General features: G+C 52.4%; 3 protein-coding genes across 3 annotated transcripts in view; 2 read left to right on the top strand and 1 right to left on the bottom strand.

Moving 5' to 3' along the window:
• The window catches only part of FANCD2 (FA complementation group D2), a 1,230,368-nt gene that overhangs the window by 120,750 nt on the left and 1,084,480 nt on the right, over nt 1-25,138 (top strand). The gene's annotated exons all lie outside the window — the stretch shown is intronic.
• The window catches only part of EMC3 (ER membrane protein complex subunit 3), a 146,271-nt gene that overhangs the window by 75,015 nt on the left and 46,118 nt on the right, over nt 1-25,138 (bottom strand). The window lies entirely within an intron of this gene.
• Nucleotides 11,442-24,802, top strand: LOC125998109 (interleukin-17 receptor C-like). Its single transcript, XM_049766357.1, has 17 exons — nt 11,442-11,719; nt 11,997-12,018; nt 12,190-12,339; nt 12,935-13,044; nt 13,832-13,943; nt 16,018-16,157; nt 16,271-16,330; nt 18,832-18,886; nt 18,966-19,147; nt 19,232-19,282; nt 19,819-19,864; nt 19,965-20,077; nt 20,244-20,303; nt 21,845-21,893; nt 23,794-23,889; nt 23,993-24,034; nt 24,127-24,802. The coding sequence occupies exons 1-17, from the start codon at nt 11,615-11,617 to the stop codon at nt 24,783-24,785; spliced, it is 2,052 nt and encodes a 683-aa protein (XP_049622314.1). The 5' UTR covers nt 11,442-11,614; the 3' UTR covers nt 24,786-24,802.

Genomic DNA, 25,138 nt, shown 5'->3' with positions numbered 1-25,138 from the left:
CCGACCTAACCAAGGACTTGTCCTGCTTTAGGCTGTGGACAACAGACAGTTTGTAGTGAAAAGAATCATGTTGAAGCAGGATAGAGGGTGGATAGTGCTGAGAGGCTGATGGAAATATGCCCAGATTGGTGACTGGGAATTGCCAGAGAGGCCATGGCAAATGCTTGGAAACTTCCTGTCACGGACAGAGTGCCTGTGAGATGGAGCCAGAAAAACTATTACTTAGCAGAATTGTCTTGTGATGTACAGGTCTCCCCCCACAGCTCCCCTATTTCCTGACACCCCTGCTAGGTGACAAGAGAGACAGAGAAATGGAAGAGGGGCCCGGTCTCAGGAAGTGGAGAGTGGTGGGGTCCTTTCAGGAAGCTGTTCAGACTGAGATAGTGGACCTGGAATGTCAGGCGGGCCTCTAAAAGATACTGGGCTCAGGACCTATCTTGAGTGGCCTAAGGTCAGGCCTGCAGATACCCTAACTTGCCTGCACTGCAAGGAAAAGCAAGAGGCAGGCTTCTGGAACAGAGGAAGCTGGGAAGAGATGGGGAGGGGTGTCCCACCCAGACTGGAACCAAAAAAAAAAACAAAACAAACAAACAGGTCAGTGGCAAGGCCTAGCCATCCTGAGGGGGCCCCAAAGGCTGCCTAAGCCAGATGGCAGAATGGAGGGGTGGTCCTTCAGCTCTGAATGGCTAAAACTGGCTGTGGCTAGAGGGAGAGCCTTGCCATTCGACCCTCCAGTGGGGTAGCGGGATGTGGCTGGGTGCCTTGGATTTGAGATGCCAGTGCTTTTTGCTTTCCAGGCATTGTATCCTCACTGTCACCCCATCTTATGCAGGGTGCACATGTGATCTCCCTAATACACTTAGTAAGGAACATACACTCCTTAGTGTGTATGTGGGCAGGTCAAATCTTAAGGTGTTGCTGGAATGGGCGAAGTTAAGAAAGAGGGTGTAGATAGCTATTGCCTCCATGCTAGGGGCCTTTTTCCTGTTATTTCACTGCCTGATCTTGTCCTTCGGGAGTACACTGGGGTTTTCTGAGTTCCCCTAAGGGCCTTCCACCTGGAAAAGAGAAGGAATGCATCTGGGCTGGTTGGAGCAGGAGATAGAGCTAGACGGGGGCAGGTTGGGACTCCCCCTCTCTGTACAATTTGTCCCTGCCATCATTTTTCAGGTCACAGAGTCGTGTTGTTACCACAGGCTGTGGGGAGCCCTGTCCTAGCAGATCTGCTCCTCTCTGCCCCAGAGGACACCCATAGGCCACCCCTGTCCCACCAGAGCATGCACCACTGTAGAATCAAATAATTAAGGATTGATCTGGATGGCGATGGATGGTGAATCTTTCTCTGCCATCCCAGGCCACGTGGCTCTGCAACCCCATCCAGCGGGCGGGTCCCAGGCCCAGGTGAACGGCGAAATCACTCACTCACAGGCAGGCATTAGGAAGCATCATCTTTATTCATGCCCTGACCACCACAGGTGTGTGGCCTATCTCATAACCTTTCAAGCATTCGGCAATTCTTAGCCCTGCATCTTATAATTCAGCCATCTTCCTTTGGCCTTCATCCTGGTCAAAGACCAAAAGAGGCAAAGAACCTAAAGCCAGCGAGCGCAGCAGGGCAGAGCCTAATCCCCTGGCTCCAGGGTTATCTACCTATTCCAAGACCCCTCCCAGAAATGGGTGGGTCTTAGGTAGCTACACCCAAACCCAGGGTCTCAGGTACACCAACACACCACCAACCTCCCACTTGGTAAGATGTCCCCTGCACCCATCTTCTGCCAAATGCCCATCCTGCTCCATCCCATGCTGGGAGCACCAAACTGTGGGAAGCCTCCCTGAGTGAAAGGGGACACAGGGTTCCACCCTTGTACCCCTAGGAAGGACAGAACCTGGAGGACCCCTTTAGGCTCCCTCCCTTTCTCACCTCTTCCTTCCCTCCTGGGCCAGCCTTCAGGACTGCAGCATCTTGGGTCTCTCCTTTATTTCTACCCACCCTGGAGCCTTTGCTCACCTCCACCAACCTGGGCTTAGCAGAGCAGAGTGGGAGGAGGAAGGTGCCCCTAACCCAAATGAGCACCCCACTCATGGGCAGTGGGAGGTGGTAGTGCAGAACCCCTCCTCTACCTAGGAGGTCCCACTACATGCACCAGGAGAAGCTCAGCCTTAGGTTGGTTCTAGGGTGCCCAGGCTCCACCCATCAGGTCTTGGGGCTCAGCTCAAGGCCAGCATAGAGCAGGAGGACACCGGAGCCTCATCTCATTTCCTCTTCCTCTGTGCTTGGATAGTCATGGTTGATCCATTTCCTCTACATGGGCCCCATATGCCTGTAATGGCACGACCCCTGTCAGGGTACCCCTCAGACACTGGCCCTCACAGGTAGCATCAGCGGCCTTTTGGGTCTTTCTGCAGGAGTGCAGGAAGGGGTCTTTGGCTGACAGCAACAGGACCAATCCTATTTGATTTTCTTGGTTACATCATCATCCCCTGAGCATCCCATAGAATAGCATCCCAAGGGGCCAAAGTAGTGGCACAGTGGCTGATGGGACACTTGCCTTGCATTCATCCAACCGGGGTTCAACTTCCAGTACCCTATAATGTTCCCTGAGTACCACCAAGAGTAAACCTGAGCTCAGAGCCAGGAGTAAGCCCTGAGCACTGCTGGATGCAGACCCCCAAAAAAGCTAAAAACAAAGTCTAGTATACTAGGACCCATAGGCGTATATGTCTGGTTGTAGGTTTGAGGGTGTTGTTCTTTTCAGCTAACTTCAGTTCTTGGGATTAAAATCTCTAGGTTCTAATGTCCCTCTGAGCATTGCCTGGCCTAGCCCTGCAAGCTCCCAGGTATTTGTGGGGAGCCCTTCCTACCCCTTCAAAAAAAAAAAGGATAAACAAAAACGTTTTGTTCTTGGAGGCTACTAATATTTCCTTCTATTTGTGAAGAAAGCTCTTAAAAAAAATTCTGGTTTCTTTCTTCTTTGAAAAGGGTGCCACACCTGGTGGTATTCCAGGAACCTGTGGTATGGGGCTCAAATCCAGGCTTTCTATATGCCAAGGCCATGAGCAATTCCCCTGCCAATTCTGTATTTTCACTGCCTTGCTTAATTCGTGCCACATCCCATGTGCTCATATACGCTTAAGACTTGGCTGCAGTGAACATCTTTGCATGCCTGTCTTTTCCTCTACTAAAGAAGTAGATAGGGCCGGGCGGTGGCGCTAAAGGTAAGGTGCCTGCCTTGCCTGCGCTAGCCTTGGACGGACCGCGGTTCGATCCCCCGGTGTCCCATATGGTCCCCCAAGCCAGGAGCAACTTCTGAGCACATAGCCAGGAGTAACCCCTGAGCGTTACCGGGTGTGGCCCAAAAACAAAACAAAACAAAAAAAAAAGAAGTAGATAGATCCTTTGTTGTGTTTGGTTTTGCTTTTTTGGGGGGTGGGGAGCATGCCCAGCAATGCTGAAGAGTTACTTCTGGCCCTTCACTCTGGCAGTGTTCAGAGGACCATATGGGTTGCTTGGGATCGAACTTAGGATGGCCGTGTGCAAACCCTACCCACTGTACTATCTCTCCAGTCCAGAGGTCAATCCTTTTCGATGAATTTAGTTCCAAGGCTGAGTGTGCAGAGAGTGGGTGCTTGGTGGTAGGTGTGTTCTTCCTGCACAGATCCTCAGGGGGTTCACGTCTACCTCCTGCTTCTCAAACCCCTAAAGCTATGAAAGTTCCTGGGTAGGAGACACAAAATGCCAGCACCTGCTTGGGTACAACCCACCTGCCTTACCTGCCTCCAGTCCCGCCCTGCCCCGCCCTGTTCTACCCTGCCCATTCCTGCCCTACCTTGCACTGCTTAAAATTCAGAATAGCAGTTGCTGATCATGATGGTTAGAACAGGAGAGGGGCTGGAGAGGTAACACAGCAGTAGGGTATTTGCCTTGCAGCAGCCGACCCACGACAGATGGTAGTTTGAATCCTGGCATCCCATATGGTCCCTGCCATGAGGAGAAACAGCAGCCAGAAGCCAAACTGCAGGCAGGATGCCCAGCCTCCAGAAGTGGGACTAGATGGCACCGTCGTGGCTCTTGGCCTCGAGGCCCTGGTTCTCCACCCACAGAGGAGCCTGCTGAAAATAGTGGGAACCTCTCCTGGAAGGGCCATGCCCTTACATGCTTCTCCCCAGGCCTCTCTCCTAAGAGCCTGCAGGCCAAAGAGATGTAGGATGTGGGTCCCAGAGCTGTAGACCTGGCTTCTTAAGGCTCAGAGGTAGGGCAGGTGTGGACAGTGGGGGTAGTGGCTGTGTAGAAGATAGAAGTGAAGTCATCACATCCCTCTTCTCCCCGGGACCCAAATTCTTTGAGCAGAACATAGAATATTCTTGGGAGGAGGGATTCCAGCTTTCCTGGATCCTGCCTGGCCTCACCTCAACCCCCAGAGGCACAATCTTTCCCCCAAAGTTCTGAGGGGTCCTCGGGGGGCTTACGTGATACCTATAGGAGTCTGTCACAATGCCCTTCTTATTTTTTTGTTTTTGTTTGTTTGTTTTGGGCCACACTCGGTGGTTCTCAGGGGTTACTCCTGGCTATGCACTAGAAATTGCTCCTGGCTTGGGAGACCATATGGGCAACCAGGGATCAAACCGAGGTCCATCTTGGGTCAGCCGCAGGCAAGGCAAGCACCCTATCGCTGTGCTATTGCTCCGGCCCCAACCCCTCTCAGTCTAAAACCCGCTGAATTTACTTCCTCCTTCTAGTCAGACAAGATGGGCACCTCCTAGGAGGAGACAGAAGGGGGATCAGGTAGAGGCCTGGAGGAGATGGAAGCCCAGAGGGGCAGGAGGCCAACCCAAGGAGATTTGGACTCTCCTTGTGATCTGACAGCCCCGACCCAGAAGTCCTCCCAGTCAAGAACTCCACACTTGCTGAACCCCACGTTGATTCCCAGTCTTGCCCTCATCATCCTCCTGCTCATGTCAGGAGGTTCTAGGGTTCTAGGGGAGGACCTGGCTATGACTGACTCACCTGCCCTGACTCCAGAGGTCCATCTTGCAAGAGGACATGGTGAAGTGCAAAAAAATGTCCCTTCCAGAGCTGACCCGGAGCCTGTGAGTGTGTCTGTATGTACTCTGGGGAATCCCCAAATTGGGCTCAGACAGGATAGATTTAGGGAGTAATGGGAGCTGGAGTGTGGGACAGAGACAGGAGACACAGTGAAGGCCACAGAGAAGTAGAAGAAAATTTGTGGGGTGCCTCCTGCAGAGCCAGGAGCTGGGCCCATGGCTTATCTGCCCTTGCCCAGATGGCCCCAACAGCTGAGTATCCATGAACTTCAGTGACCACAGCCACACACACACAGATGGTCATGGAGCTCACACTCCACTGCCCACTTCAGTTCTAGGGCTCTCTGTGCCAGAGAAGTGGGTGGTGTATGCCCCTTGCCAAGACCTCCCAAATGCTACTACTGAGAGTCATATGGGGTGAGTGAGAGAGGCCACACGAGTTCTGGGTGGCAGGTGGCAATCCCCAGGCCTGCTCTGCCTGACCCCCATCTCCCTACAGTGGTATGTTCTGGAAAAAGTGGATCTGTACCCCATAACTCTGTTTCTTTTTTTTATATATATAAATTATCTTTATTTAAACACCGTGATTACCAATATAATTGTAGTTGTATGATTACAGTCATGTAAAGAACACCCCCCCTTCACCAGTGCAGGATTCCCACCACCAATTTTCCAGATCTATCTACTCCCCACCCCACCCCACCCACACCTGTACTCGAGACAGGCTTTCTTTTTCCCTCATTCATTCACATTGTTATGATAGTTTTCAGTGTAGTTATTTCTCTAACTCCACTTATCACTCTATGTGGTGAGCTTCATGTCATGAGCTGCACCTACATGGGAAGATGGGGGGAAATAAGGGTTGGGACTGAGGCAGTAAAATATTAGAAATGAGATTTGTAGGGCGGTATCAAGGTCACAATACAGGATGGATGTTATGGATATATAAATATATATGCATACAATACTATCAATAGGAAAACAAGGAGGAAAAAATTCCAGTGACTGTCCCAACATAAATCACTACTATAACGGCCCACCCTCCTCCCAAAGCGCATTTCCATTAGTGTAGGGAGAGGTAGGGGGGGAAGCCTGAGGAACACTAAGAGTCCACCTTAACCCACTTCTGGCCATCTGAGCTGGCACCCAGGGAAGGCCTGGAGTCAGGACAAGGATGGCTGGGGGCCTGCCAAGCCTCCCAGCACTCCCCAGGCCAGGGAGAAGGGCTCCGGTATGGGGCCTCCCCAAACCCCATACCTGGCAAGAGCTGGTCTCCAGAATCAAAGAAGAAACCGGAGGCCAGATGTCTGCCCGCCCTCCTCCCCATGCACCTCCCCCCTGGAGTACGGAGGGAGGGGGGAGAAGCCTGAGGACCACTAAGAGTCCACCTGAACCCACTTCTGGCCATCTGAGCTGGCACCCAGGGAAGGCCTGGCCATAAGTCTGTTTCAAGGTATCGTGGGAAGAGACCTTGGGACCTCTCCATTCTCAGTGATTTCTTTCTTTTAGTTTGGGGGCCTCACCTGACAATACTCAGAGGTTACTCCTGACTGTGCTCAGGGATTACTTCAGGAAGGCTTGAGGGGTCATATGGGATCAGCTACATGAAAGTAAGCACCCTACCCACTCTGCTATGGCTCTGATCCCTCAATTTCCCCCCCCCTCGGTTTTGGGGCCACACCCAGTGACACTCAGGGGCTACTCCTGGCTATGCACTCAGAAATCACTCCTGGCTTGGGGGAACATATGAGATGCTGGAGGATCGAACCACAGTCTGTCCTAGGTCTGCTGTGTGCAAGCCAAATGTCCTACCACTGCGCCACCGCTCTGGCCCCACTCAGTTCTCTTTCTTTGTTTTGGTCTGTTTTGGTGTAGTGTCACATTAAGAGGTGCTTAAGGGCTGGCTATTCCTGGCTTAGTGCTCAGGAATAACCCCCACCCCCAGAGTCCTGAGGAAACCATATGTGGGACCAGGCATCAAACCAGGGTAGGTAGAAAGAGCCACATGCAAGACAAGTGACTCATCTCATATTCTGTCTCTCTGGCCCTCAGTTTTTCCTTTAGAACCACTTTGAATGCCTGAGCCAGACTGATGAACAATTTGAACTGGAACAATGTCCCCCATAATCATGTCCCCCACACCAAGTGGGGCCCAGCACCCTACAGCTGGCTGCTTTCCCCACACAGACTCTCCTAATACCCTTTCCCACTTCCTAGCAGGCCAATCCTAGAGTCTGAGCATGGAGACCCGAATCCAGAAGCTGGTTCTCTACTTCTGCATGGTACCAGTTACCTTCAGTGCCCCACAGGGCTAGCAAGGACAGTGTGATGCCCCTTGTGTTTTGTGGGCTTGCCAGGGCCTGGCAGGCAGGTTTTGTCTCACCCCTGGGGGCTGTCCTTTTAGCCAGCCTTTGGCAATTGGTTCCTCTGGCAAATACCAGAAACCACAGAGGAAGCACATCTGTAAGCAGAAGCTGCATATCTGATAGGAAAAAAACCACCATCTACTAGATAATCTAAACCAAAGCCGAGCAGGCTGGGTCACTCCTTCCAGAGCTTTCTGCTATGCTCACTTGCCTCACTCATTTGCAGGGTCCCAGAGAGCTCCCAAGCAGATGGGGTGGCAGGGTTTGGAGTTTGAGACCCAGGTTTTTTTTTTTCCATCGGGCCAGGCCATCTGGCATTAGGGGCCGAGTCATAGCCCATGAGGGTTTCTGTAGCCAGGTAAAAGCCATTTGTGCTCTGAGTTTAGTCAAAGGCACAAGCTCTGGCCTGGGCACCTGCTCACAGCAGTTGGGAAAAGAGGGGGTGGGATGGGGTGGGGCAGACAGGAAATGTCGTTCTCCATGATGGAGATGAGTATGCCCTCCCTGGTGCTCAGAACGCAGGGTGGAGCCTCCTTCCTGCAGCTACGTGCCCAAAAGCTGCTCTGGGTCTATTTGGAGCTCTGCATACACAGAAAAGCAGATAGCCCTGCCCCTTAGGGGTCCCTGTCCAGTCATAGTTGTTGTTTTTGTTGTTGTTTGTTTGTTTTTTGAGTTACACTCAAAGGCATGCAGGATTTACTCCTGGCTCTGCACTCAGAAATCGCTCCTGGGGCCAGTGAGATGGCGCTAGAGGTAAGGTGTCTGCCTTGCCAGCGCTAGCCTAGGATGGACCGTGGTTCGATCCCCCGGCGTCCCATATGGTCCCCCAAGCCAGGAGCGACTTCTGAGCACATAGCCAGGAGTAACTCCTGAGCATTACCGGGTGTGACCCAAAAAACAAAAACAAAAACAAACAAACAAAAAAAAAGAAATCACTCCTGGCAGGCTCGGGGGACCATATGGGATGCCGGGATTCGAACCACTGTCCTTCTTCATGCAAGGCAAACACTTTACCTCCATGCCATCTCTCCGGCCCCGGATGTTCTTTCTTATTAAGTTCGACCAGTACCTTAGCTATCTTAGATAGTATCCCCTTATCAGATGGGTGTTAGGTGAAAAATTTTAGGAAGCATGGTGACATCTTGCTCTGCATAAAGCAGAAGTCAGGAAGAGGAGAATGGAGAGAGAGAGAGAGAGAGAGAGAGAGAGAGAGAGAGAGAGAGAGAGAGAGAGAGAGAGAGAGAGAGAGAGAAAGCCCCTTCTTTTTCTTTTTTTTTTTTTTTTTTTTTTTTTGGTTTTTGGGTCACACCCGGCTGCGCTCAGGGGTTACTCCTGGCTGTCTGCTCAGAAATAGCTCCTGGCAGGCACGGGGGACCATATGGGACACCGGGATTCGAACCAACCACCTTTGGTCCTGGATCGGCTGCTTGCAAGGCAAACACCTCTGTGCTATCTCTCCGGGCCCAAGCCCCTTCTTTTTCATTTTTACTTTGGAGAGAGAGAGAAGAGAGAGAGGAGAGAGAGCTCCTTCTTTTTCTTTTTTACTTACTTTGGTGAGTTATAGCTGTTGGTGCCCAGGACTTACTCCTGGCACTGTGTTTTGGGATCTATTTTGGCAAGCTCAGGGAACTCAATAGGGTCCTTGGCTTTGAACCAATCTGGCACCTCAAGGCCAATGCCCTTTCTTCTGTTCTGTCTCTCCCGCCCTCCTTATCTATTTCTATTGCCTTTGAGACCAAGCTAGAGCTAGGGTGTTGCCCACCTTTGCTACAAACCATTCTCCACGCATGTTGTTCTAGATGCACAGATTCAAGAGAAACACCATTTTTATTTTTGAAATAGAAAGAATTTATTGGAAAGTAGAACAGAAAGAAAAAGAAACACTCCAGCCAGGGAATAACTTGGCATAAAACTAAAATTCAAGAAACATCTCTTTAGACCCAAAGGGTGGTAACCATCCACGGACAGGTTCCTGCCAGCAGCATTAACTTCTAAGATAGTTCAGTAGCTCATGATCTTTTCTTTCTTTTTTTGGGGGGTGGGGGGCATACCCGGCGGTGCTCAGAACTTACTCTTGGCTCTGCACTCTGGGATCATTCTTGACAGTAATCAGCATACCACATGGCTGCTGGAGATTGAACCTGGATGAGCTGTGTGCAAGGCAAGCGCCCTCCTGCTCTACTGGCTCTTTGGCCCTGGTTCAAGATCTTTTCCGGGCTGCAGACCTTGGTTGAAAGCCACTGCTCTAACCTGAGACTGTCTTGGGTACCTAGCTGCAGAAAGAGACCTGGGGGAGACAGGGCCCCTCAAATGTGGCTTAGCCCCAGCACCCATCCTTATCTACTTGGTTGTTCGGTTGATGGTCTTCTCCCCAGGCCCAGCCTGTTGTAGCTACTGTTGCTGCAGTGGGTGGACCCAGAGACACAGGGGCATCTGGTGGGTGTGAGGGCCAAGCTACTGCAGGAAGCTCTAGGCAGTGGGTGCAACATGATCTTGGATCTGTATGAGGGGACTCCCGTGGTACGCCTGGACCCGTGGCTGTGGCTGTCACCCCCCACCTGCGTTTTGCCTCCTTCAATCACCTCTGCACCCTTGGAGACATCCTGGCATTGCTGTCACATTTCCTCCTGCTGCATGACCTGTCTGACCTGTTGCGTGCTCTGGACTCAAGACTCATTCATTGTCAGAGACCCTGCTGGCCTGTTAGCTCGCCTGGAGGAACAAGATGCTGCCAAAGGGACCCAACAAGACAAAGTGGGGCTCAGCTTGAGGACAGGCATGGGACACAGGCTAGAAACTCCAAACCATTCTAGGGTCCCACCTTCTAAGGACACCTGGCTGCCAATCTGGGGTAGGACATTTTCTCTTTTTGCCACCCAGTGTCCAGCTTCTCTGACTCAGCTACCGAACCCCAAGAACAGTCACGCCCATGATATGAGTCTCTTGCAGCCCAGACGGGTTCTCCCCAACCCTCCAACTTTCCGGAGGCTGGAAATTCTGTGCATGTTCCAAGCTGGGTGCGCCCTGGACAGGATAGTTATGGCCAGACGTATAGCAGACCCTCTGGGGCTCAGGGAGTCCCCTTTTCCAGACCCAGATCTGCCTAGAGGGGACAGTGGACCTGAGATAGAGACTATGGTCTGGGTGAATGATAAGAGGGGGGCAGTGCAGAAGGCCTGGAAAAGCATCAATAAAGAGAGCAGCTCTGAGTGCCCGGATGTTTGGGGAGGGAGCCAGGCTGGGCAACCCATAACTGCAGCTGGGTCTGCCCCACCCATGGTCAAACTCCTCATACGTGCCACCACACCCCCATCCTTGAGGTTCCCACAAGCAGTGCCTCCTGAAAAAGGCCCTGGAAATCTCCCTGCACCTGAGCTGCTCTTCCAGAGAAGAGGAATAGAATGGAACAGAACTCCCAAAGGGGAGATGGAGAAATAGCACAGAGGTGGGATGTTTGCCTTGCAGGCGGCCAACCAGGGAGAGACCTGGTTCAATTCCAGGCAACCCATATGGTCCCCCAGCCTGCCAGGGGCGATTTCTGAATGCAGAGTCAGGAATAACCCCTGGACTCTGCTGGGTGTGGCCCAACAACCAACCAACCAATCAATCAATAAAGTAAAATAAAAAGAACTCCCAAAGGTCCTGAGCCACACATGCCCCTGCACATTGTGGCAAGGCCAAAGCAATGGAAGCTCCTTCCTCAGGAGCTGCTAGCCTACAGGTCACATAATAAAAGGGTCACTGAGCCCAAGGGTGGCAGGAGAAGGAACCTGCGTGTTCAGGTAAAGGGACCCAGAGAGTGCCACACTGCAGAGGGCATGGAAATGGCAATGACCCAGGAGTTAAGCCTGGGGTACTCCTCCTAGGGGGCCTATGCAATAAGTAGGAGCCTCCCCTGAGCTGCTGCCCTCTCCAGGGTTGGTCCAGCCTAGGGGTCAACAGAGGAGGAGCAGGAGGAGGTGGCGCCTGTGGGAGGGCCAGGGTGGGGCGGGAAGGCTGGCTGGCAGCCCAGCCAAACCGAAACCACTCGGCTGGGACTTGGGATTTGGGACTCCCAGGCTGGCCCGAGCAGCCTGAGCCTGGGAGGGATTCTGGCTCCTTCTGCCCACTGGCCCAAGCTGAGTGGGAGCTGAAAGGGGTGTCTGCCCCCCCTTTGGGGGGGCAGGACACAGCCCAGGGCCTGGGTGCTACCTGGCACTTGGAAGATGCCTGTACCCTGGTTTCTGCTGTCCTTGGCACTGGGCCGCAGTCCAGGGGTCCTTTCTCTCGAGAAGCTGGTGGGAACCCAGGACAGTATCCGCTGCTCTCCAGTAAGTCGGGGAGGGGGCTGAGATTGGGGAGGCTCAGAACCAGGTCTGAGGTGCCTTGGCCCAGACCCAGTTCCTGTCACTGCCAACAGCCAGAACCGCCCCGGCTGGTCTGTCTGGTGCTGCTGGGATGAGAGAAGAAACGTGACCATGTTACCCCAAAACCCTCTCAGTCTTCTGTGAGAAGCCCCCAGAGGGATAGGCAGGGAGGGCTCCCCGGCTGTGAAAAGAGGTGCAATTCATGGCTCTCTATTCTGACTCTCCTTCACCTCCTTCCCAGGGTCTGTCATGCAACCTCTCAGGTGAGTATCCCCACTGAGGGAAAGCGAAGGACACCCCCTCCCCAAGAATGGAGGGTGGGAAGGGCCAGTGCCAGCCTGAGCGGAGGAAACCCCAAAGCTTACTGCTCTTCCAGGGAGTCAGGTGAAGCCAAACTTTGGCTCCTAATCACCTGCCACTCCCTCCACTGGTAGATAATGTGCTGTGTTACAAGGGGGATCTGGTGCCCGCCTCCGGCCCTGTGTTGGTTCCCACTCAGCTGCGGACAGAGTTGGTGCTCAGGTGCTACCAGAACCAGGACTGTGGGCTCTGTGTGCGCGTCGTCCTTCCTCTGGCTGTGCAAGGTGAGATTGGCGCATGTGGGCAGGTGGGAAGGGTTGGTGCATGCGTGCGTGCCTATGTGTTTGTGTGTGATTGATTGATCGCACAGTGAGCCTGGACAGGGAGAGGGGTGACGCCCAAATTTTGGGTGTGGTGCTACTGATGGGTACATGGTGAACCCGGGGGTGGAAATGCATATTGGGCCTGGCTGCATGGAGGATGGTGGTGGGGTGTGTGCGCACATGTGTGTGTGTGTGTGTGTGTGCGTGCAGGCGAGAGTGCATGATGAATTATGCCTAGGGATGTGAAGTGATAAGTGGCACCATGCAACATGGGGTCTACAGCACAGAAGAGCAGAGGCATGGGAGGATGGGAGCCCAGAGCGCAGCACTGCTCATGGGTTTTCATCCATGCAGCCGGGTTGGGGCAGGTGATTGAACTAGCCTTGCCCGATGTCCCTCCAGGACCCCCAGAAGAGCTTGAAGATGAGGATGAGTTGGGAAGAAGCACAGCTCCAGCACAGGAGGAGAGGGGGGACGGTGAGCAAAACCCCAGCTCTGCTGCCACTTCCGGGACTGAGGGGCAGCCAGCCTAATGGAACCTGTCCTGTTCTCACAGCGTCTGTCCAGGCCCAGATCGTGCTGTTCTTCCAGGCCTACCCAGTCTTCCGCTGCGCCCGGCTGGATGTGGAGGTACCTGTGGCCCATGCACAGCCAGGGCAGTCTGTGGTAGGTATATCAGAGCGCAGCCATCCCTCAAGAAGATGTGGGGGGCATGCCTTTGTCCCCATGGTTCTTATGGACTGGGATAGTCCCTTCCAGTGCATGTGCTGATGCTTCCCTGACTAACTTGAGGGTGAGGGTTCCCCTTCCTGGGCAGATGTGGCCAATCCCAGCAGCCCAATTCCTTCTTGTATAGTCTCAGAACCCCTCAGGGTGAGATTCCCTGAGCACTCACCTCTAAGGGAGCTCCTGTCTTTCATGCCCATCACCCCCATTTTTGGGAGAGAAAGAGGGCTACTCCGATTTCGTGCCTCAGAGATGGTGGTTGGGGTGGAAGCGCATCATCACTGACATCTAGTGTCCACCAATATCCTTCAATAGAGAAAATTCTGGAGCTGGGGAGCATCATCAGAGACCAGCTGTGGGGGCCTGGAGCCCAGGGTGGGCAGAGATGTGGCACCCCACATTTGTGGGGACCTGTTTAATGGTCTCAGCCTGGAGCCAGGATGGACTTGGATCCCCAGCATTCCATATGGTCCCCCAAGCCAGGAACTATTTCTGAGCTCATAGCCAGGAGTAACCCCTGAGTGTCAACCGGGTATGGTCCAAAGGCAAAACAAAACAAAAACATCAGGATGCTTGTCCCTGACCTGCTGGCATCTGGGGGGGCCTTTAGTTAAAATTGAAGGTCCCATCTCTGATATGCACAACATCCTTGGCTGGGGAAATGGGGTTCAGAGTCTCTCAGCCTCAATTCTGAGCTCCCCGTGCCCAGCTGCCCCCTCTCCTCCAGGGCTATGTAGTGTTTGAGTGTTTCGAGGCTGCACTGGGGTCCGAGGTGCACGTGAGGGCCTACACTCGGTCCCAGTACCAGCAGGAACTCAGCCTCATGCAGAAGCTGCCTGGTAAGTGTCCATGTCTGTTCGTCTCGCTTCAGTAGCACCTTGCCTGCTCATGTTACATCATGTGATACGTCATGTTAGCCCCTGGGGATGGTGCCACGGGCACTGGATGGAGGGGGTGGCATCTAGGGGACAGAAAGTCTGTCCCAGTCCTTTCATGGTGGGCACCCCCTTTCTTTCCTTGGCCCCCAGCCCCACTGGAGGCTTTTTTGTGATCTCTCCCCAGACTGCAGGGGGCTCAGTGTCCAGAACAGCATCCAGAGCTGCCGGGGTATGGGCTGAGGCTGGGGAGTGGGAGCCGGGACTTTTGGGGCTTCCCCCCAACATTTGTTGAGCTTGTTCCTTCTTCCTCTACACAAGCACTGTAGTTGGTCCTGGGTCCTAGTGCTGGGAATCTGAGGATCAACCTCTCACTCCTTACTTAGGACAAATATTTTCTGCTACGTGAAGCTCCAGAGACCCAGAGAATTGTTAGGATAATCTTGCCTCCTCATTATATAGAAAGACAAGTACTTTTCAGGGCCAGATGATATAGTACAGTGGTAGGGCATTTGCCTTGCACATGGCTGACCCAGGATAGATGTGGGTTTGATCCCATATGGTCCCCCGAGCCAGGAGTGATTTTTGAGCACAGAGCCAGGAGTAACACTTGAGCGCTGCTGGGTGTGGCCCAAAAACAAACAAAAAGGTGCTTTTCAATCCTAAAATAGGGTGAAAAAAGTGTAGCTTCCTTTCATATTTTTTTAAATTGTATTATAATTTATGCAGAGACAGGACAAAGCAATCGCTTTCGAAGTCCAATTCTATTCTTTCTACCTGGGCTCTATTTGCATCATGTTTGAAAAGTTGTGATTCGGGAAGTTGTGGCTTATTCCTGTATTCTTGGAACCATATCTCCTGTCTCCTTCCTTTTTTTTTTTTTCCTTTTTTTGGGGGGAGGGGACACCCAGTGATGCTCAGTGGCTACTTCTGTTTTTGCACTCAGTGGTGCTTGGGGGATAATATGGAAAGTTGGAGACTGAACCCAGGTTGGCTGCATGCAAAACTAGTGCCTTCCCTGCTGTACAATTGTTCCAGACTTTTCCCTCCATTCCATTCTTAGACTTTGTCCAGTGCCTCTGACCTTTGCGGGGGGTCAGGGCCTGGATAAGCTATTGGAGTGGACAGTGTGACTCAAGATAATGATGACAATAATGATGGTGTAGGGAGGAACAGGTTGGGAGCAGGGAGATGAGGTGGGGAGTTTTCAGTAAGGCCTTGCAGTGGGATTCCTGGGGGAATGTCAGGCAGAGGGTTCTAGTGGGGAGCATGAATTTAGGCATGCTGGGCATGTCAGTCCCTGCTGTCAGTCAGGCAGTCTAGACTTGTCTGCAGGATCCCGAGGAGAGAATAGGAGACAAGAGCTGGGCCTCATCATTCTTTGAAAGGCCTTTGGCTCAGCTCTGTTGCTCATCTCTGAGGCCATCAAAGGGTTCTGAACAGAGAAAGGGGATCTATTTTTTGTTGTGTTTTGTTTTGGGGCCACAACCCGGTGGAGCTCAGGGGCTACTCCTGGCTCTGTGCTCAGGAATCACCCCTGGCAAGTTTCTGAGACCATATGGGATGCCGGGGATTGAACCCAGGATGGCTACGTGCAAGGCAAATGCCTTACCCACTGTACTATTGCTCTCGCCCCAGAATCTATTTTATTGTTGTTGTTGGTGAACCATACCTGGCAGTGCTCAGGGTTACTTCTGGTTACTCAGGGGTCACTCCTGGTGAGTTTGAGGGGCCATGTGGGACATAGAGATCAATCTTGGGTCAGCCATAAGCAAGGTAAATGCCCTCCCTGCTGTACCTATCTCCTTGGTCCCAGGGATGTTCAATTTTCAGTGGTTATAGGACCCTCTAGCTGCAGAGGGAGAAACCAGGATGGCCTCCAGCCACCCACCAGGGGTTCCCCCATGATATCTCTGGTCCCAACTTCCAGAGAGACCCCAAGCTAGGGAGTGTGAAAGGGACTCCAGAGCATGGGTGGGTGGTCTGACCCAGGTTAGGGGTGCAGAAGAAGTGAAGGACGGCTGTGTGTTCCCAACAGTTCTGCCCTGGATCAACGTGTCTGTGGACGGGGATGAGAAACAGCTACTTCTGGACGTACCTGCAGAGCAACGTTTTGGCCTCTCCTTGTACCTGAACAAGACTCAGGGTCCCCCCAAACGCCTGTGGTCCAGAAATCTGGTGAGGCCTGCACCTCCCTTGGGGTGCCTGGTGGGGGACTTTGCTGCCTGTCTGGGATTCTCCGCTCATCCCTCTATTTTCTCAGCCTGTCTCCTTTTTCGCTTTTCTCACAGACTGGACCCCAGACCATTCTTCTGAGCCAACAAGAACTGTTCCCTTGTCTTTGTGTCCAGGTAAGAACAGTCTCTAGTTGGGGTGTGGTGAGGACCATCAGGGGGTCCTTTGATAACTAGATTCCCTTTCTCTGCTCAGAACTCTCTACCTCTTAGTCTCCTCAGTCTCCTTGTTCTATCAAAGGTGGAAACCATGGATGCTCAGGTTTCTTACAGGTTTTCAATCCCATTGAAACATTGCTTCTTCTCCGCAGCTTTCCTCTGCCTGCTGCCAACCCACTTCCTTCTTAGTCTTTCCCCAAGAGGGAAGATCAGGTGTTGAAAACTCAGGCTAGTTTGCATCCTGGCTCTGGCCCTATGCTAGCAGTGTGACCTTGGGAAAGTCACTCCACCTTTATAGAATTTTTTGTTTGTTTGTTTTTTGGGAGGTCACACCCGGTGACGCTCAGGGGTTACTTCTGGCTCTGTGCTCAGAAATTGCTCCTGGCTTGGGGGGGCCATATGGGACACTGGGGATCAAACCCAGATTGTCCTGGGTCAGCTGTGTGCAAGGCAAATGCCCTACCACTCCGGCCCAGCTTTTATGTATTCTGATGGCATGTTTAGGTGGCCACTGGGCTCCACTAGCTTTGAAAGTGCCTTTTTCAAACCTCCACATTCTCTCCAGCTCCATCAATCATCAGTCCCTGTCTCTCTCCTCTAGACTTTTACTGATTTCCAGCCTAGTGCTTCTCTGGTATCTGTACCCCTAACTCTTGACCAGCTCAGTCCTTCCCCCTTTATCTGAAGGAACTTGGTGATACCCGAAGGGGACAATTCTTCAAAATGCATTCACCTCTGGACTTTCACTTGGGGAGGGACACTCCCTGAAAAGACCCCATCTCTTTTTCTTTTTTTTTTTGGTTTTTGGGCCACACCCGTTTGATGCTCAGGGGTTACTCCTGGCTATGTGCTCAGAAATCGCCCCTGGCTTGGGGGACCATATGGGACACCGGGGGATCGAACCGCGGTCCGTCCTACGCTAGCGCTTGCAAGGCAGACACCTTACCTCTAGCGCCACCTTCCCGGCCCCCCCATCTCTTTTTCATACAACAAATTCCTTCCAGGTCAAATGTCACCTGTTTTCTCAAGCTTTTTACCGAAGACCTGCCCTCTCTTCTCTTCAAATCCCCTCGCCCTTCATTCCTTCCAGCTTCACCAATGGCTGTCCCTCTGATATGGGCACCTGTCTTATTGCTTCTTGCACACACACACACACACACACACACACACACACACACACACGTTTAATAAATGACAATCAATGTATTCACTTATTTGTCTCTTTTCACACCAACTGTAACCTGTAATTTCCTGCAAAACAAAAAATGCTGTTTAATTAAAGTCTAGAGCCCTGGGCAAGACCTAATCAGACAAAAAAAAAATATTTGCTCTTCTATAAATGTCCCCAGCTCTACGCCCAATACCTGCTATCTGAAAGATGCTTTAATTACATATTTGCTGAGTAAACTAATAGATTAGCTCTAGAGCTTAGCACAGGGCTAAGACCATAGAAAGAGCACTCTTCTATTGAGGGCCGGATGTGGCTCAGTGGTGGACCAATTATTTTAGATAGGAGAGAACCAAGATTTTATCTCTAGCACTGAAAAAAAAATTAATCAAACTAAACACCAATTGAAAGAAGTAAACAACTGTGCCCTTAACATCTGGCTCAGCACTTGGTATAAAGTGATTGTAGGATAAATTCAGTGCTCAGATACATAAAAAGAGGGTGTTCAAAAAAACTATTAAAATATGGAAGGTGGGTCAGAGAGATGGCACAGAGGTAGGGCATTTGCTTTGCATGCGGCCGACTGGGGAAGGATCCGGTATGATTTCCAGCATCCCAGATGGTCCCCTGAGCCTGCCAGGAGTAATTTCTGAGCACAGAGCCAGGAGTAACCTCTGCACACCGCTGGGTATGGTCCAACAACCAATCAATCAATCAATAAATAAAGTTTGAAAAAATAAAATATGGGGCTAGAGATATATATACAGTGGTAGGGTGTTTGCCTTGCATGCAGCAGACCCTGGAGGAACCCGGTTTGATTCTTGGCATCCCATATGGTCCCCCCAGCCTGCCAGTGGTGATTTCTGAGTGCAGAGCTAGGAGTAACCCCTGAGCATCGCTGGGTGTGGCCCAAAAACCAATCAACCAATCAATCAATCAAGTTTTAAAAAGTATGGAAGGACTGGAACTGTAATACAGTAGGCAAGGCACCTACCTTGCATGCAGGTGACCTGGGTTCAATCTTCAGCATTTCATGTGAAACTCAGAAAGCCCTACAGGAGCGATCCCTGAGCACCGAACCAGATGCAAACCCGCTGCACTGCTGGGTGTGGCTAAATAAATATATAAATAAATAAATAATGTGCCTGTATATCGCAGAAGGTTGGCGGGAAGGAAAAGAGTCTCTGGGGTGTCAGGTGTGACATTTGCACTGAATTTGCAGGGGCACCCCAGAGGGCCTGGCATGGGGAGGGTGAAGGGTAGCACTGCATTGCCAAGTCTTTTCTTTCAGGTGTGGCCGCTGGAGCTCGATGCCATTCGGACAAACAGCTGCCCCTTCCAGAATGGTGAGCAAACTAGTAGGGCTGGGTGATGGGTTTGGAGTAAGCAATGTGAGAGGCACACAGTCACGCCCTGTTCCTGCAGACCCCCAAGCCTACTGGAACTTCTGGCATGCTGTTCACGTGAAGTTGTTGTCCCTGACCAACTGGAGGCTGGATGCACCCTGCTCACTCTCTGCTGTGGCTGAGCTGTGCTGGCAGGCTCCGGGTGGGGGCCCCTGCCAGTCACTGGTGCCACCGCTGTCCCCTAAGAGCATCAACGACAGCGTAAGCCAGGTGGGGAGGTTGGGGGAGGAAGAGAGGGCTCAAGACCCTCCCTTTGGGAATCCTCCACTTGTCCTCTTTCCACAGAAGGTGTTTGAGTTCCCACTGCTGGAAGGTCACCCCAACCTCTGTGTCCAGGTAAGAAAGGGGCACCAGAGTGTGGGGTTATGGGGGCAGAGCCCTCCCTCACTTCCAGGGCACCCTCTACCCTTAAGTGCCTAGGGCAGCAGAATTAGTGACAGTAGAGCCCCACCAGGTACCTCACTGTGCAGGGAAACGCCCCACCCCTATAGTTGTCCAAAAACTATGGGTACCAGTGAAGTCTTTGTGGAGCCTCCTGCCAGTCAGAGTCTGTCCTGGGGGTGGAGCATTCCTAGAGGTAGGCCTATCCTGGGGGAGGTTCCTGACCTGGGGGTGGGTCCTGTCCTGGGATGGAGCTCCTAGAGAAAATGAGGCCGTGGGTGAGTGGATGAGGCCGTGGGTGTGAGTGTCTCAGTCTGATGAGGGAGGCAATGGGCCATGAAATGGGTGTGTGTTGAAGCTGCAGGCCTTCGAATCCTGGCCTTGAACCCAGGTCCACCTACCACAAGTTCGTCTGGAACTCTGGGCAAAGTTTCTTTGCGCCCCTCTCTGCTCCCCCCTCTTGCCATTCACCCTACTTTTTTTCTATGCAGTTGAGCATCTGGGAAGGCCCGCAGCTGCTGAAGTGCCTGTGGGCTGGTGAGTAGAAAACCCCCAAGAGGGCCAGTGATGGGAATATAGTCAGGGGGTGCTGATGGCGGCACTCAGATTGGACTCATCCCCATCCCAAACTTGCTAGGCCCCCCCAGAAATGATATGCTGCTGGTGGAGACCCAAGGCCCGCAGGACAATGGATCTCTCTGCGCCCTGGAAGCAAATGGCTGCACCTCACTGCTCAGCCGAGCCTCCCTGGTGAGGACGTTGGGGGCTCTGCATGGTCATGGGCCAGTTCCCCTTTCTTGGTGGGTCTCTGGTAACTGGGGCAAGGGTCACCCCTACTGCATGCCAGTGACTGCTTGGCAACTCCACGATGTGGTAGTGACTCTGACAGCTCTGCCCCTTGGCTTTTTAATGGCAGAGGACAAGGCGCCTTGGAGACCAGATCCTCCGGGACCTTCGCTCAGGCCAGTGTCTGAAGGTGAGTGGAAACTGGGGTCAATGGCATTAGGTGGGGGTCTCCTCACTGGCCTCAGCACCCACTATGCTGTTTGTGCTTCATTTGTTTGTGTCCTGCCCTGGGAAGCCAAGAGTAGAAGGGCACAGTCTGTCCCTCAGCTACCCATGATGGTCAGGAACCACCCCAGACAGCTACATTCTTGTGCAAAGTGGGGGTCCGGGGAGACTTGTAGGGAAGGCTTTTCCTCCTTTTTTTTTTTTTTTTTTTTTTGGTTTTTGAGTGACTCCCGGTGGTGTTCAGAGCTTACTCCTGGCTCTGTGCTCAGAAATCACTCCTGGAAGGTGCAAGGGATCATATAGGCTGCTGGGATTTGAACTGCCATCCATCCTGGGTCAACTGCATGCAAGGCAAACGCTCTACTGCTATATGGTCTCTCTGGGCCTGGGAAGGCTTTTCCTAATGAAGCCCTCCTGACATGTGAGAAAGTGTTCAAGGCAAAATGTATGAAGGTCCCAACAGTTTCATACATACAATAATCAATTTTTTTCTGGGATAATTTTAAACAGTAAAGAGAGAATTCCTTATTATTTCATCTCACCTTCATAGAAGAACGTTGTCAAGAACTGCAATTAATTTGAATTTCTCTCAAATTCTGTTCACTTTGGACCGGAGAGATAGCACAGTGGTAGGGTGTTTGCCTTGCAAGCAGCCAACTCAGGTTCGAATCCTGGCATCCCATATGGTCTCCCCCGAGCCTGCCAGGAGCGATTTCTAAGCAGAGAGCCAGGAGTAACCCCTAAGTGTCGCCAAATGTAACCCAAAAACGAAACAAACAAACAAAAAAAAACCCAACAACTTAGGCCCAGAGAGATAGCACAGTGGCGTTTGCCTTGCAAGCAGCCGATCCAGGATCAAAGGTGGTTGGTTCGAATCCCGGTGTCCCATGTGGTCCCTGTGCCTGCCAGGAGCTATTTCTGAGCAGAGAGCCAGGACTATCCCCTGAGCAACGCCAGGTGTGGCCCAAAAACCAAAACAACAACAACAACAAAAGAGTTCTTTTCGTTTCAAACCAAAAATCAGGTAATTTTCAATTATACTGATACCTGGAAATAAATATGAGGTAAACCTAAAAAAATAAAAATAAAAAATAAAGCTTTCAAGGCAATGGCACAATTGAGCAGTGACAAAGAGTTCTGATGGGATGCATGTGTGACTCTAGGCTGTGTGTGTGTACAATGAAACCTGAGCATCTGGATATCCAAATGTGTATTTGTAAGATCAGACTGTGTATATTCGTGTGTGTGTGTGTGTGTGTGTGTGTGTGTGTGTGTGTGTGTGTGTGAAGACCCTGAGCATCTGGAGATCTGGCAGTGTGTTCATGAGTGTGCGTATGTTAACAGTGAAGCCTGATAACCTGAAGATCAGACATGGATGCGTTTGTATGTGTGAGATGTGTGTGTGTGTGTATACAGTGAAAGCGGCACCTGGAGATCAGGCTATCCAGTCTGTGGACATTAAGGCCCATGCTGGGTGCTCAGGACTTGGTTCTATTTGTTTTACAGCTGTGGGACGATCACCTGATTGTACTCTGGGCCTGCCCCATGGACAAGTGTGAGTACCACAAGAACTGAGGAACTGCACTCTGCACAAGACCCATTCAAGGGGAAACAGAGGCCTGGTTCTTCCCTAACTCAAATCAAGCTCATTCTTTTTTTCTGGGGGGGGGGTGTGGTGAGGCTTCCAAGCAGTGCTCAGGAGGCCCCAGGGATTCCACAGATTTTTCTCAACCTGCCCTATGATGTCACATGAGAGCCTGAGTATGGGTGCTGCTCTAACCCCGAGTTGCCGTAGATTTCTCAAGCCACCAGGGTGATCAGGGGCTTCCAAGGTCACACCAGATGGTACTCAAGGCCTTCAAGGCAGTACCTAATGATGCTTGAGGGACCAGGTGGTGCCAGGGATTGAATTCCAGATAGGGTGAGTGATAGACATATGCCCCAATCACTGTAATCCCCTGGTCCCAGAGGTTCATTCTTTCATTCATTAAAAAGCCATAAAGGTGGGGGGGCTGGAATGGTGGTGCAAGTGGTAAGGCATTTGCATTGCACGCACTAGCCTCGGATAGACCGCTGTTCCATCCCCTGTCCCATATAGTCCCCCAAGCCAGAAGCGATTTCTGAGCGCATAGCCAGGAGTAACCCCTGAGCGTCACCAGGTGTGCCCCTCCCCAAATAAAAGCCACGAGGAGCCTTGGAGACAGCTCAAGGAATTGAAGCAGCTTTTGATTATGGATGAAGCTGAGTCAATCTCCAGCACAAGCCCACCCCCCCCCAATGCCACCAGGTAGCTTTAGTGATCCCTAGTAGCACTACATCCAGTGATGTACTATTGCTCCTGATGATTATTTAATCTCTTATGGTTTAATTTATAAATTAAATGTTATTATAAAAATATAGTTACTATTGGGCTGGAGTGATAGCAGTGGTAGTGCGTTTGCCTTGCATATGGTTAACCTGGGAATGACTGGATTCGGTCCCTGGCATCCCATATGGTCCATAGAGCCTGCCAGGAGCAATTTCTGAGCACAGAGCCAGGAGTAACCCCGGGTGTGGCCCCAAAACAAACAAACAACAAAAAGTTACCATCTGGTTCCAGGATATATTTTGGAATACATTCCCTTGTGGGTAAGGGAAGCTACTTCAATCAAATTAGATTTCCTTGGGGGAAGCAAAGCTGGTGTGCTCAGAGCTAACTCCAGGCTCTGCACTCTGGGATCACTCCTCGTAGTACTCAGGGGACCACATGTAGGGCTAGAAATTGAATTCCAGTCGACCAGGTGCAAGACAAGTTCCAAGCCCACTGAACCATCCCTCTGGTAATTCAAGTTAGTATTTTTTTTTTTTTTTTTGGTTTTTGGGCCACACCCATTTGACGCTCAGGGGTTACTCCTGGCTATGCGCTCAGAAGTCGCTCCTGGCTTGGGGGACCATATGGGACGCCGGGGGATCGAACCGAGGTCCGTCCTAGGCTAGTGCAGGCAAGGCAGGCACCTTACCTCCAGCGCCACCGCCCGGCCCCTCAAGTTAGTATTTTTAAGAGCTCTCTGGAGCTGTCAGGTGCCTGGAAGCAAAAGCAGCCAGAGGCCAGGTTTGAGACCATGAAAGTTGTCCAAGAGAGGGCAAGGCCAAGCTTGGGGACTCGATCAGTTGACACTTGAGCCCTTACTATGTTAGACATTGTGGTAAGTGCATTCCACAGCGGGCTATATTTAGTCCTAACCAGGTCCTCTGCAGCTCTGCACTATCACTGGGCCTTGCTGAATGAAACCAGGGAGAAGGCAGAACCACTTCTCCGAATAACCAGGGCGTAGATCTGTGTGTGTGTGTGTATATCAGTTCTGGCCATAGGGCTATGCTTTAATGGGACTCTCAGGCTTTTCTCTCTGGGAAGTAGAGTATAATAACCTCAGTGGTCCTTAACCATCATGCGTCTCCTCTCTCGGGTCTTCCAGATGTGCACCAGCGCTGGGCCCTGGTGTGGCTGGCCTGCCTGCTGCTTGCAGCCTTGCTTTTCTTCCTCCTGCTCCTCAAGAAGGACCACATCAAAGGTGAGAAAAGAGGGTCCAGATCTCGGGGATGGGTGTAGGTTGTGCAGAGGGGATGGCTGAGCTCACACAGCCCCTCCATCCGTCTGTCCGTCTCCCCAAACAGGGTGTCTGAGGCTCTTGAAGGAGGATGTCGGCGGCGTGGGGGGTGAGTGCGAACGGAGCTGGCGGACAGCCTGGAGGTGGGGGGGCTCATTTCTTCCCTCTCACTTCTCCTTTCCCCTCTGTTCCTTCTTGTAGGGACCCCCAGAGGCCGTGCAGTCCTTTTGCTCTATTCTGCAGAAGGCGACGACCATGACAAGGAGGGCTTCGAGCAAGTGGTGGGCGTCCTGGCTTCAGCCTTGGCCCGCCTGAGGATGCGCGTGGCAGTGGACTTGTGGAGCAGGAGAGAACTGAGTGCTTTGGGGCCTGTGGCCTGGGTCCACGCTCAGAGGCGCCAGATCTTGCAAGAGGGCGGCCTGGTGGTCCTCCTCTTCTCCCCGAGCACTGTGGCGCTGAGCCAGGAGTGGTTGTTGCAAGATGGGGCCTCAACTTCCATGCACACGCGAGGCCCTGAGGCCGCCTTCGCCTCTTCCCTCAGCTGCGTGCTCCCCGACTTCCAGCAGGGCCGTGCCTCAGGATGCTACATCGGGGCCTGCTTCGACGGGCTGCTGGCTCCTGAAGCAGTTCCTGCGCTTTTCAGAGCCGTGCCATTGTTCACGTTGCCTTCCCAGATGCCCGCCTTCCTGAGGGCCCTGCAAGGCCGAGGAGGCGACGCCATCGCCCTGCCTGGAGCCAGGAGGCTGAGGGCGAGTGCAGAACATGTGGCGCATGCTCTGCAACCCGCCTTGGACCGCTACTTCCGGTCGCAGAGGTCGACTTCCGGTTCCGCCCGGGGAGACCCAGAAGTCGGGATGTGAATAAAAGATGGCTTTCTCCTGGTCTCGCGCGCGCATGCGTCCTCGTTCGCGTTCGCCTCGCGCGCGCGTTGCCGTCTCTATCGCGCACGCGCGCTCTCCCCGCCCCCCCCCCCCCGCCGCGCGACAGGATGGGTCGGGAGCGAGCCCGGCAGCAGCCCGGCTCTGATTGGCTGGCGCGTGATGACGCTTCGGCACATGGCCCGTCGCTATTGGTTGCCTCGCGTGAGGGGGGGCCTCGTCTCGCGCACGTTCTCGTCTTGCGCATGCGCTTTTCCGCGGTGCTGGAAGATCCCGACAGAAGGCGGGAGTGAGCCCGGCAGCCGGCTATGATTGGCTAGTGCGTGATGACGTAC

Source organism: Suncus etruscus, chromosome 20, assembly GCF_024139225.1.
Source record: "Suncus etruscus isolate mSunEtr1 chromosome 20, mSunEtr1.pri.cur, whole genome shotgun sequence".
NCBI classification, from domain to species: Eukaryota; Metazoa; Chordata; class Mammalia; order Eulipotyphla; family Soricidae; genus Suncus; species Suncus etruscus.
The sequence above is the reverse complement of the archived record's forward strand: the minus strand, read 5'-3'. Positions and strand labels throughout refer to the sequence as shown.

Coding starts and splice junctions, on each gene's coding strand:
- LOC125998109 (XM_049766357.1), top strand. CDS start 11,615: ATGCCTGTACCCTGGTTTCTGCTGTCCTTGGCACTGGGCCGCAGTCCA. Junction 12,019..12,189: donor TCTGTCATGCAACCTCTCAG/GTGAGTATCCCC, acceptor CTCCACTGGTAG/ATAATGTGCTGTGTTACAAG. Junction 19,148..19,231: donor CTAAGAGCATCAACGACAGC/GTAAGCCAGGTG, acceptor CTCTTTCCACAG/AAGGTGTTTGAGTTCCCACT.